This window comes from Ursus americanus, chromosome 3 (genome assembly GCF_024610735.1).
Source record: "Ursus americanus isolate L20-20 chromosome 3, mUrsAme1.1.p, whole genome shotgun sequence".
Lineage (NCBI taxonomy): Eukaryota > Metazoa > Chordata > Mammalia > Carnivora > Ursidae > Ursus > Ursus americanus.
Window position 1 is genome coordinate 51,176,767 of NC_142129.1, and position 13,964 is coordinate 51,190,730.

At 34.1% G+C, this 13,964-nt stretch overlaps 1 protein-coding gene across 2 annotated transcripts in view; it reads left to right on the forward strand.

Annotated features, from left to right (window-relative positions):
* Positions 1-13,964, forward strand: part of HYCC1 (hyccin PI4KA lipid kinase complex subunit 1) — a 101,538-nt gene that overhangs the window by 59,054 nt on the left and 28,520 nt on the right. For both annotated transcript variants that reach the window (XM_045793049.2, XM_045793050.2), the window contains exons 4-7: positions 5,349-5,528; positions 6,372-6,452; positions 7,065-7,180; positions 7,570-7,665. In XM_045793049.2, coding sequence (XP_045649005.2) covers positions 5,349-5,528; positions 6,372-6,452; positions 7,065-7,180; positions 7,570-7,665 — 473 coding nt within the window. The remainder of the gene's footprint in view (positions 1-5,348; positions 5,529-6,371; positions 6,453-7,064; positions 7,181-7,569; positions 7,666-13,964) is intronic.

Genomic DNA, 13,964 nt, shown 5'->3' on the forward strand with positions numbered 1-13,964 from the left:
TTTTACCTAAGTTTGGTAGATCACATGGCAGCTCTAACACCACTAATGTTGTTATTCGTTGGTAAAATAACTTATACCCTGAGTCTGGTCCTGTGTAAATCTATGTGCCTTTTGGATGAAGCTCTCAAAACTATAGCCTACTGTTATTTGAGTAGTCAACCCCTTTGGGAAGGGGTTCTGGAAAAACCCAGCTTCTACTGATTATGCTGTAAAGTGCATCATGACTTTTACAGGCTGAAGAAAAGACTAGGGATGAAATTGACAAGCCCAAAACTTTACCTGGAATAACTGAATAAAACAATCAAATTTTGCTTCTCCCTTCCTTCTCCCCAAAGCTTTTTAATTTGTATAGTATGTGTAGGAAGCTTGTTTTCTTGAAGGGTGTTAGTTTCTAAAGTATTTGGGTGGAAGGTATTTTAAAGTTTTCCATGTTTGAGAATTATTTCACCAAATAGAATAAGTATAGGTATATGCTTTATTTTTTTAAACAAATTTAATCTTGTTTCTAATTTACTGTTTAGTATTTAGTATTTTGAAAGTCTTAAAAATCATCCTGTGATGAAGGGTGTTTTAACCAGGCTACTTTGGATATTGTTTGTAAGGTAAATTTCTGATAGACTAGTTTGATTCATAGCATTTCTTTTATGCAAAGTGAATACAGCTCTCATGGTTCAGAGCAGTATTTCTCAAAGCATTTGCGATGAAGGACCAGTTTTTAAAAAAAATTTCAGTCTGTCACAGACCAATGTGTGTACCACATGCCCATGATGAATGTGTGACTCACATCATATGTGAAGTACCACACAAATTTGATAACCCCTGACTGATCTATACTATATCCCATTCAGTAAGCCGGCTGATCACCCACTTGGATGTTGCAGCAATATCAATTTGCTGTAAATATTTCTTTTTTTAAAATGTTTTTTTATTATATTATGTTAGTCACCATACAGTACATCCCTGGTTTTTGATGTAAAGTTCGATGATTCATTAGTTGCGTATAACACCCAGTGCACCATGCAATACGTGCCCTCCTTACTACCCATCATCAGCCTATCCCAATCCCCTATCCCCCTCCCCTCTGAGGCCCTCAGTTTGTTTCTCAGAGTCCACAGTCTCTCATGCTTCATTCCCCCTTCTGATTACCCCCCCTTTCTTTATCCTTTTCTTCCCCTACCGATCTTCCTAGTTCTTATGTTCCACAGATGAGAGAAATCATATGATAATTGTCTTTCTCTGCTTGACTTATTTCACTTAGCATTATCTCCTCCAGTGCCATCCACGTTGCAACAAATGTTGAGAACTCGTTCTTTCTGATAGCTGAGTAATATTCCATTGTATATATGGACCACAATTTCTTAATCCAGTCATCTGTTGAAGGGCATCTTGGTTCCTTCCACGATTTAGCTATTGTGGACAATGCTGCTATGAACATTGGGGTGCATATGGCCCTTCTCTTCACTACATCTGTATCTTTGGGGTAAATACCCCGTAGTGCAATGGCTGGGTCATAGGGTAGCTCAATTTTTAACTTTTTAAGGGACCTCCACACTGTTTTCCAGAGTGGCTGTACCAACTTGCATTCCCACCAACAATGTAGGAAGGATCCCCTTTCTCCACATCCTCTCCAGCAATTGTCGTTTCTTGCCTTGTCAATTTTTGCCATTCTAATCAAAAACACACTAAGATACCTACCACCTGTAAATATTTCTAAATGTTTCCAATTTCTATATTTACATTGTTGGGCATTGGTAACATTTGTGGATAGTCTTTGGTCCATGGACCACACTTTTAGAAGCACTAGTTTAGGAGGTTTTGCATGTACGTTTGTTTTATGTTTTTTTAATTTGATTTGTGTGGTTAAGACAGTGTATATTCTGTATTCTTTTTTTTTTTTTTAAAGATTTTATTTATTTATTTGACAGAGAGAGACAGCCAGCGAGAGAGGGAACACAAGCAGGGGGAGTGGGAGAGGAAGAAGCAGGCTCCCAGCAGAGCAGGGAGCCTGATGTGGGGCTTGAACCCCTGGAATCACACCCTGAGCCGAAGGCCGACGCTTAACAATTGAGCCACCCAGGCACCCCATATTCTGTATTCTTAAAACACAACTCAGTCTTAAAAAAATGTATTTAGAAGTGCTTCTGAAATATAACAGTGTAATCTACTTTAATATCATAGCCCTCCTTTTCCTCTTTGGAATATTTTGTATCTTAATTTGGAGATATTCCTAAAATGTTGATATCATCCATTGTCTTTTGACATTTTTGAAATTTGGGACAATGGTTTGGGTGTCATTTGAAGTTTGGCAAATTTGGTATTTGGATTTTATTAATAGTAATTTTTCATTATTCTGTTAATTTCGTTTAATAAGTATTTATTGAACCCATATAATGTGCCAGAAATCACTTAGAAATGTAGCAGTGAACAAAATAGACTAAAATCTTGATCTTCTGGATTAGAACTTGTATTCTAGTAGATAGAATAGACATTAAGCAAATACCTAAATGTATAATATAGTGTTGGTTAGTGATAAAACTATGAAGAATAAAGTGGAGTAGGGGGAGTATGTGGTGAGATTCAGGTGGTATTGGTTGAATCAGCTCTGAATGAATTGGGGGAAAAAATAAAACTAGGGGCAAGAGTTTTCCAGGAGAGGGAGTAGTGAATGCAAAGACCCTGAGATAGAAAGTGTGTGGTATGTTCAAGAAATTGTAGAGGCAGTTTATGGGTACAATGCAGTTTGCTTGACTGACCCTTTTATTAACTATAACTTTAAGACAGGCATATGATTAGAGGCTAACAGAGCTCAAGTGTGTTATTAAACCAGCTGTTTTGTGACAGAGCCACATAAAGTCTCTTTGGTGTTCTAGGCATAGGGAGCCCAGAGTATGGAGAGATCATTCAGTGGGTACTGGCTCCTGAAGAGTGGTGTCCTTCCAACTTTTCTGTATCTTTTTCCTACCTACGTTCCTCAGTAATAGTTCGATGTAAAAAAATTAATTTGCAAGATTTTCTTGTAAATTTACACAAACTTAACTCTTTCCCAACTACTGTCCCTGCTTTAGTCATTCAAAGGCATTTTTATGTCACATTTCTATCACCATTAGAAATCTCTCTTAGGATACAGACTTCTTACTTACAAATGGATTTTTTGTAAAAGTTTATTTGTAACTTACTTGTTTTAGAATCCAGAATGTATTTTAGAATGGAAAGAAGGTACATGATGATTAGGTTCTCATTAGACCCATAAAAAGCCCATTTAATACCTGAAAATATACTTGAGGTGCAGTTCTCTCTTAACAGTACTGTAAAATCTACCTACCAAATGTAACAATATGTCCATGAGAAAATACATACAAAAATTCAAACCAAACACTAGTAACACAGCATGTTCTAAAGCTCCATTGCTTATCTAAAATATATTCAAGTTAGATAAGTCAAACACTGCCCGTATTTCCTACGTTACATATTTTTCTATGCTTTTCTGATATTTTTCAGGTATGTTTGTAAAGGAGTCAAAAAGTGTTAGCTCCAGTTCTGATCTTTGTGAGCTGCATAATTTTGGCCATAGTAGATAGCCTCTTCGTCTCAATTTCCTTATGTAGAAAGTATGGATAATGATATTCTACCCTACAATGGTGTGGGAATTGAACAGGTTCAAGTACTTTGAAAGTACTTTGCAAGTTGTAAAACACCGCACAGATACTGGTATTTGTCTCTCTTGGTTTGACATGCATAATTTCATCTAACCTCATTGTAACATAATGATTTCTCCACCTTTGAAACTGTCTTCATTTGGTTCTGCTTTCATAAAGCAAAAACTCTTTTAATTTTGGATTTTAAATTGGTTATAAGACCTTTTGAGGGTGTTTTGATTAAAATTGATTATGTGTTCATGCAGATTATTGAATAAATTTTCAACATAAAATTTCATAATCTCGCAAATACTTGTTAGGTTATATCAATTGATTTAACCAAAGTTTTCCCAGGTAGTTAAAGATTAGGGCTGTTACACAACACTACAAAATTGCTGACGTTGGTCCAGAAAGAAATTTTAAAGACGCTACTCTGAAAGCCAAACATTTTCCTGCCAGTTCTTCTTTTTTCCTATCACCCCAACCCAGTTACTCCAAATTCCTACTAAAAAATGTCTCTTGTTATCTATGAATGGGGTTACTTTTCCTCTAGCTGTCCAGTTTCCTTTTACCCTTGCCATGCCACAGTGGACATCTGTTGCCCTCTGACAACCATTTTGGGAATGAAAAAAATATTCCTTAATTGTCAGAAGTTAGATAATTTTTCAATAGGAAAGACTAATTTGACTTAATATTTATTGAAGTGTAACTTTCACTGCACCTTGTATAAATAATATTGACTTTAGTTATACCCAGTATACTTTACATATTTAGCATATTTGAAATCAGATCATCCACCGTACACTAGTTTCTGTTCATTACAATTACTGGAAGTAGAAAATTTGTTTAGTAAATTGACTTAAATCAATTGCCTAAGTTAATGAAGTGAATGAACTCTAGTTCATTGAAAATATAACAGCCTGACGTTTTGAAAAATCAGTACCCTGTGACTCTCTTCACATATTTATGACTTGTGTGTGATCATTGTATATGCTTTAAGATAATACTTACATATAAGAATCTCTTATGTTAACTTTCTGATTTAAAAAAAATGTCTATGACATAGATACAGTTATCTCTATTAACTGGGTAATGCTGGCATGTGGTGGGAGAGGAGAAGGTTATAGATAACTCCAGATTGTGTTTCAAATAAAATGACAGCAATGTTTAGATTATCCGGGGGGCAATGAACCATGGTTACAATAGGGATCTAGATCTAGGGGTGCTATAATTATTCAGCTATTCCGTACACATTGCTGTCGGAGGCTGCCTAATTATAAGCTCAGGAGGGTGACGTGATGATAACTACCTAGGATTCCCATTTCAATTTCTCCAACCCTGTAGGTAATCATGTATATATTGGCATGTTTTATCAGGAAGATAGGAGATTAGGGAAGAAACTTCTTACAACCTAGCTATTTTAATAAGTTAAAAGATATGGTATAAATAACAATACCACTTTAGAGTTATAGATTATTTTAAAGTTTACAGGTGCTTCCAAATACATTTATTTTGAACTGTTTGGCCTTCCACTAGAAGTAAACTTTCAAAGGTTTGCTAAATAGCTTAGCAGTGAATAGTTTTGCTTCCAAAAAAATGAAAACATTTATATATTTCAGTAATTACCAATTAGGGGAAGCCATTTTAATTTCATATGTCAGTGTCATTCAAATACAGTCTAATCCTTGAATTAACACTTCGTCTTTTTTCCAGTTGCTAGAACCTGTCTGTCACCAGCTCTTTGAATTCTATCGCAGTGGAGAAGAGCAGTTGCTTCGGTTTACACTGCAGTTTCTTCCAGAATTGATTTGGTGCTACCTTGCGGTCTCAGCCAGCAGAAATGTGCATAGCAGTGGATGTATTGAAGCTCTTCTTCTAGGGGTTTACAATTTGGTTTGTATTTAATGCAGTTAACAAATGTTTGCCAAGAGCAAATATATAACCTTTTCAGCAAAAGTGAATACATAATATCAACTGCTTTTCATTTTAGTAAAGCTAATATTTGGTTTTCATACATCAAAATGATGCATAGCTCATTCTCCTAAAAATAACTTTATGGAGATTGAAGGCCAGACAGGCATACATAAAATTATGTAAATATACCTTTTTGGATTAAAAAGACTGAAAATCAGACCATTTCAGAAAGTTCTTTTATAGAGATATCTAAAAATATCAGTGTTGAATTTTAATTTTTTTGAATTTAAAATCTATTGTTTATAAATTGTCTTTCAGCGACCTTCACAAAAAGCTTGGGAGAAAAGATCTAGTCTAATACGTACCACTAATAATTTCATAAAATCTGGACTGTCTCCAGAATTCATACCATTGATTTAACAGATAGTTTTCATTACTCTTTGTGTATTGGTTAGTATGATATTCTAGATACTTAAGGTTTGTACTTTTTAAAAAGGAAAAGAAATTTAAGGGCCTTTTCTTGACATATTTCATAACTATGTTAATTGATTTAGAAAATGTAACTTTTTACATAAGGAAAACCAGTGATTATTAAGACACTACACATCTCTATTTCAGCTTTCCTATGTTACTTATATCTTAAAGAGGAAGGTTAACTCCTGGTGTTTATAAATAATTGATAATTGATTTCATAGTTTGTGATTTTAGTTAACTTTACAGTTCATTTCCTTTCAGGTCTTTGTTTTAGACTAACCATTTATAGTTAGCTTTTAAACTTCTGTGTAAAAAATAAATATTTTAAGTTTTTTTTCACTTTTATAGGAAATAGTTGACAAACAGGGACATAGCAAAGTATTGAGTTTTACGATTCCATCTTTATCCAAACCATCTGTATATCATGAAGTAAGTGATATTTTCTTAAGGTAAATTTTTTGGTTCTAAGATTTGAAGTTGCTATAAATTAGGGTCTGGTTATTGAGCCCTCCCCGCCAAAGTTGATTAATTTATTAGTACCTTAAAAAATACAAAACACCAGACAAGGCATTTACTATTCTCAAAGCAAAATGAGAAATCAGAATCATAAAACTTTAAAATCTGATTAAGAGATCTGTTGAAAATACTCATTTTAAAATATTTTTCTCTCCTTCTGATGGATAAAACTAGTCTAATATTTTTGTATGTGGCAATTATGTATTTCTGGGGTAGAACTTTTTTAAGTTCTTATTTTAATTCCAGTATAGTTTACATACAGTGTTAACGTATATACAATGCAGTGATTCAACAATTCCATACATCGTCCGTTATTGGTATAGAATTTTTGAAGTTAAGCTAATTTTATTTTTATTTGTGGTTTGCGTTTTAAGTAATTGTTAAATCTCTGAGCAGAAAATTTAATAGGCAGTCGCAATGTTTTTAAGACATGATGTTCATAGCAATTATTCTTAGTGGTTTATATATTCTCACTATCACATTTTCAATAGAATGGCTTTTTCTTCTTTATTCAAATGTCTCTAGCCTTCCAGCATTGGGTCCATGGCTCTGACTGAGAGTGCACTATCCCAGCATGGTCTGTCAAAAGTTGTGTACAGTGGACCTCACCCCCAAAGGGAGATGCTGACAGCACAGAATAGGTATACTGTGGAGACATAACCTACTATCCCACCACACTAATTTTTAAAAGATTATTTCAGTAGAATTATAAATAATGTTTAATGCGCTGTATGTAACACTTTTTAAAAATATTTGGTCATTTTATACAAGAGAAAAACACATTTTTGTGAAATGTTACTTTATACTTCGATTCAGATGTCATCTGGAACATTGAATCTTTAAGATAATTTTCAGATGACTGTGACTTGAGAAGTCTTTTTTTTTTCTTTTTAGTTTTGTATTGCTATTTATATGGTTATATTGTATGGGTCTATTCTATAACATAATATCTTTCCATAATGCCTGCCTAATTATGGTTGACTTCTTCGAATTCTAAAGATTTGTAAATATTCTTTTGGTTTATCTTTAGGTTTGAAGTGTTAACATTCCTTTTGTTGTGTTACAATGCTGCCTTAACCTACATGCCCAGTGTTTCTCTTCAATCATTGTGTCAAATTTGTTCAAGGTAAATAAAAATTCAAATATTTTTAATATTGAAATATATGAATCTAGGATTGCTTGTTTGTTACATATCTAAGTTATTTTTGATTTTTAATCATTTGTTTAAAACATTAGAAAAGTTAATATGAAACTTAGCCTAGCCAACATATAGAAAGCTCCTGATAAATGACAGTTCCAAAAAACATAATGAAGAGGGTAAAGCTGAATAACATTTCAATGGAATATTTAATCAGAAAAGAATCATACTATATAATTAAAAGGATGGAACTGTTAAGACCTTTTGATTTTTGGCATGTAGTTGGTTTCTGTTTTGTTACTTTGTTTTTATTTATTTTTATTGTGCTCTAATTTGGTATCAAGAAATAAGTAAGAGATACTGTTTTTAAACTCTCCTTGTTAAAAAAAATTGAACTTTACATCAAAAACCAGGGATGTGCTGTATTGTGACTAACATAATATAATAAAAAATATTATTATAATTAAAAAAATTGAACAAAGAGGTTGTTTAAATTAATTATGATAGTCCCTAGGTATACTATGCAAACATTTAAAAATTGTGATTTAAACAGGTATTTAATGATATTAATCATATATGGTATGATTCCAGCATTGACTTGAGTATGACCAGAATATTAATAATACTTATGTCTAATTGGTAGAATTATGGTTTATTTTTGTTTTTTTCTGTGTGATTTTTTTTGTCATTCTTTAAATTTTCTATGATGAACATATTACCTTTGGAAAAAAGAAAGCAAAACAGAAGATAGAGAAAATGCCTTTGGTTATATAAGTAAATAAGGGGAAATAGAATTAAGAGGCTTTTAGAATAATTTAGATTTAGGGAACTTATTTAGAAGAAGCAACTTTCAGAAAGAACGATTACCCAACATTTGTAGCAACATGGATGGGACTGGAGGAGATTATGCTAAGTGAAATAAGTCAAGCAGAGAAAGACAATTATCATATGGTTTCACTCATTTATGGAACATAAGAAATAGCAGGGAGATTGGTAGAAGAAGGAAGGGAAGAATGAAGGGGGGGGTAAACAGAAGGGGGAATGAACCATGAGAGACTATGGACTCTGGGAAACAAGCTGAGGGTTTCAGAGGGGAGGAGGGTGAAGGATTGGGATAGCCTGGTGATGGGTATTAAGGAGGGCACGTATTGCATGGAGCACTGGGTGTTTTATGCAAACAATGAATCATGGAACACTACATCAAAAACTAATGATATACTGTATGGTGACTAGCATAACATAATAAAAAGTTAAAAAAAAAGAAGATGCAACTTTGGAAAGTTAGTAAGAGGGAAGGTATCTAGAGCAATACTTATAAATCAAATCAAAACAAAACAAACAGAAAAGCAGAAATTGATACTAATAAGATAGCAAACCATGCAGGACCAGAGGGAGAAAGGAAGTAACAAGGCAGGGGCCTTGTCAGAGAAATAGAGAAGTGGAGAATCTTTCAGATGACTCCTGAGTTAGAATTTAGTTGTATTTCCTAGACCTTGGAAGATAGCACCAATGTGCCATCCCTCCCATTTACTGAATCTTTCTAACATGTTTCTTATTTTAAATCCTTTATAGACAGAGGTGTCCAAAGTTTTGAATTTCACAGATCTATAAAATTTCAAAAAAGTGGGGTGGGCTATCTATATAACATGGCCAACTTTTTAGTTGTCAGGTTATCATATTATAAAATATCTACTGTGAACATTATTTAACAAAAGGGAGACTATTTTAACACCAAAAGAGGTGTGTGGGAGGGGGTAGAAGTGAGGGACAATAATTTATAAGTTAAAAATGGGGTGTTTAGCTTTTCTTGTTTCTTATTTCACTATGGTCCAGTAAAAACCTTGTTATGGACTAAAATGAGTGTGAGGACCAACCCTTCATAAACATTTATTTAAGAAGTAACTTGATGCAGCAACTTTTACCTGTAGAACTTAAAAAACACTACAAAGCCCAGGTTCTACTCTACAGCAGTGTCTTATATGATAGGACCCCCGAATAATATTCTAATACATTGGAAGTTCTAATGTTCTAATATAGATAGATGTTCTAATACAGCCTCCTGAATAAGAACGACTATTGATGTCTTCTTGAAACTACTGATGGAAAAGTTAGGAAAGAACATGTATTACTGGTTTCTGTCCTGTGTGGCTCCTATGGACTGCCCTCTAATATAATTACTTCCACATTCTTGGTAGAAAATTGCTAATATACCAAATTTAACTAACCAGGGAACTGGGTAATCCTTCAAAAACACAAGAAATATCTGGTTTTAAAAACAAAGAGAAATACAGATTAAAAACTAGCTATAGGATTTGGGCCAAGGAAGATTTTAGTAGAGACATAAGATTAACTCTATGACAAGGAAAAACTGAAAAAAAGAAATTTTAATGTTCACCAGCTGTAAGAAAACGAGCATAGAAAGAGATCTTAAGCCACGGAAAATGATAAAAGAACTCTATCAAATTTGTCATTCGTGTCTTTTTTAGTTTGCTTTTTTCTCTTTTTGATTCTCAATGGCTTAAAATCTAGTTATTCATTTCTCTTAATTCCTGATTCCTTAATCGTTTATCAAATATTCTAATTAAGATATTTTATACATTTTTAAGATGAATAGAAAAGAATTAGAAAACGCTTGTATCTAATCAAGCAAAACCTAGTCCATATCTATGAAAAGAAAATGGATTACAGAACTGTGATGACAAGTAAGTTGTAAACAGTTATAATAAAGAACGAGAGCTTCCTGATGATCTTAGTCCTAGTGCAGGTTTTCCTGCCAATCAACTCATCACATTGTCTTATGGCTAATCCAGCCTTTTGGCCACATGGCAGTCATTTTAGTTTGCTGTTTGATTTGGTTGATGATGACTATGCCAAAATGATTGATTGGGTCACCTAGGAGAAAGGATACATAAATACAACCAGAAAAATTTCATGGACTATTTGAGCTAGATTCAGTGACAAATGTATCCCATTCTTTCTTTAACTTTGTTAAAGATTATAAAGAATTGTGGAAGTAATTAAAACAATCTTGGACACTTCCCACCCTCCACCCATACATACAAATCCATTCTACTCAGCAAAAATCTGTTTGGTTGCTATAAGCTTTGCTTCCCTGATTCAGACTTATGGCCAGCTTGATTTAATAGCTGTTTTCCTCCTGTATAGAGTGTATGGACCACTTGAAGAAGAGACTTGAAGCAAGAAATAAACTGAATGAGTTTTAGTCAATAAGTTTTTATTTTCATTAGTACTAAACATTATATATGGCCCTCCTAAAAGGAATATAACCACCAATACTGCAAATAAGCTTTGCTAGTGTATGCTGAAGTCCTCTAAACTGTGGGAAATAAATTTCTTTTTTTACTGTTGACTTCTCTTTTAATACAAGGCTGTTTTACCAGATGGCTTATCTTGCCTTTTGGTGTGGAATATAAATTTTAAAGGTGAAACTGTACTAAGCTAGTAAGTTAAATTCTTTCCCATTGTCTAAGAGAGCCTCTTGATTTTATTTACCTGGTGAGTCATCTGGTTGACTGACTTGGATATATACTACTATGGATTCTTTTTTTTTTTTTAAAGATTTTATTTATTTATTTGACAGAGATAGAGACAGCCAGCGAGAGAGGGAACACAAGCAGGGGGAGTGGGAGAGGAAGAAGCAGGCTCATAGTGGAAGAGCCTGATGTGGGGCTCGATCCCATAACGCCGGGATCACGCCCTGAGCCGAAGGCAGACGCTTAACCACTGTGCCACCCAGGCGCCCCTCTACCATGGATTCTTGATCACTCTATTTGTTCTTATGTATCTATAGTGAAACCCTGTCCCTCTCCTCACTACTAAATCAGCCTTCCTGACTACCTAAACAGATCTCTTCTAATCTATTAAGGATGTCCTTTGTGCAATTAAACCATTCTATGAATTCTCTTGACTGATAAAACTATGTATTTATATTATATATTATATATAGTCTACACCAATATATATTTTATATATATATATACACACACACTTAACACAGTGTATGCCACCTTGTCATCATCCAATAAGTGACAGCTGTTGTATATTGTACACTAATGGTGAACACACATGTTCACTATGGATGCATAACATTTTTTTCTTGCCTGTTTGCTATTACTACCAATAGTTCTAGAGCATCTCTTTTTTTTTTTAAATTTTATTTATTTATTTGATGGAGAGGGAGACAGCCAGCAAGAGAGGGAACACAAGCAGGGGGAGTGGGAGAGGAAGAAGCAGACTTCCAGCAGAGGAGCCTGATGTGGGGCTCGATCCCCGGACCCTGGGATCACGCCCTGAGCTGAAGGCAGACGCTTAACGACTGAGCCACCCAGGTGCCCCTCTAGAGCATATCTTATACTAGATCATTCCTTGTTGAAAGAACTGATAGTTGACTTTTCATTTCTTATTTTATTTGTAAACTTTTTTTTAACCTATCTAAATCTTCTCCATCCTTTACAACCCAATTAAAATAATGTCTTATCTTCCAACTTGAGCACAATTTTTGTGTGTGGTATTCTCTTGAGGAAAGTGATAGAAGATTCAGACTTTATTAAGCTCCTAATTTCAAAAAGCAGAAGCATGAGAACAGAAAAGTACCCATTACTGTATAGGCAATTATCCTATTTTCTTTTTTCTACCTACCTCCTCATTTTTTATTCACCTGAACTTCTCCTTACCTCCCCTCTTATCACTTCTTAAAAAGCAGAGCAGAAAAAAGAAGAGGATTTGAAATTGTTTTGTTTTATTTTATATCTGTATCTGTTACCCAGATGGATAAGAAGTAGAACTGGACAAAATTTTAAATATTTCTCAAATTGAAAATTAGAAAAACATTTTTTCCCCTTTTTTTCCAGCTAGTTCTTACCTTCTGGTCTGATGACCTGGTAATAGTTAATCTATTTTCTTTTCTAGTTTAGGTTCTGGTATATTCATGAATAAATACTCTCTCCATTTAGCCTCACTGGAATTGTGCCTTCTGATTATTTTGTGGTTTTTAACTCAAAATATTTTGACAACAATCTCAAAAGTTTACTTTTAGGCTGGGAATAAAACAGTGTCTTTTAACAGAGAATGAGAGTCATGGCTAGAGTTTTTCTCACTTAAAAATTGATACTTAGAACTTCTCGCAGAAATGTATTTATAAAGAATGCCTTCCGAAAGGATTTTTATTTTAATGTGGTTTGTGAATTTGGGAAACATCTATATGTGACCAAAGGGTAAATTTAATACAGAAATAGGAGTTATACCACTCAGCTGCTCTTTTGTAGGGTTGGGTTCCTATGTTTGGAATTTGTAAAGCAAAATAGAAAACTTCAGGATACTCCTCTGATGAACAGAGGAGTCGGGCATTCATGGAACATTGATATTCTTATTTTGTTCTGCATTTTATTTAAATTCAATGAAGGATCTCTGAGAAAAGAATATCCTTAAATAGAGAGATCAGAGAACTGGAGAGTAAATCAGAGAATTCTTGATTATTAAAAGGAATGGAGAAAAGAGGGTCAAGGGTTACTATTATCAGTTAACGATGCAGCTGGATAGGACTAGATTATTTTGGGTCTTAACTCAAATGTCACTTTCTGGAGAGGCCCTCCATGACCATCTTCCTAAAGTAGCACCTTCTTACCCTAGCTTATTTTCTTTTAACATTTACAACACTATAATTACCTGATTTGTTCATTTGGTATATAGTCTGTCAATTGCTGGAGCTTCATGAGGTCAGGAACTGTGATGTTTTGTTCACTGCACTGTCCTCAGAGTTTGGAGAAGTGCCTGGCATATGGTAGAAACCTGGTAACTATTTGTTGAATGAATGAAAAATAGATGATCTCTTCCACTTCGGATTTATGATCCATTAAGTACAACTAAGATTAAAGGAAATAATTTGGTTTTTGCTTTTTAAAAGTCTTACATTGATAAATGCAAAATTCCTGCAGTCAATGACCACAAATGTGTAAAGTTTTAGTAGTTATGAAAAGCTAACTGCTATGGTCTGAATGTTAGCGCCCCCCCCCCATTCATATGTTGAAATCTTAATGCCTAATGTGATGGTATTAGGATGGTATTAGGAGGTGCCCTCATAGCCAAGAGATGCCACAAAATTCTCTTGTTCCTTCTGCCATTGAGGATACAACGAAAAATCCATAACCCTAAATAGAGGGCCACCCCATTTGTCGTATTGTTATAGCAGTCTGAAGGACTTAGACTAATCCTTTGCATTTCTGAATAAAGGTTTTAGCACAGCCTCTAACAGATGACTGCTTATTTCC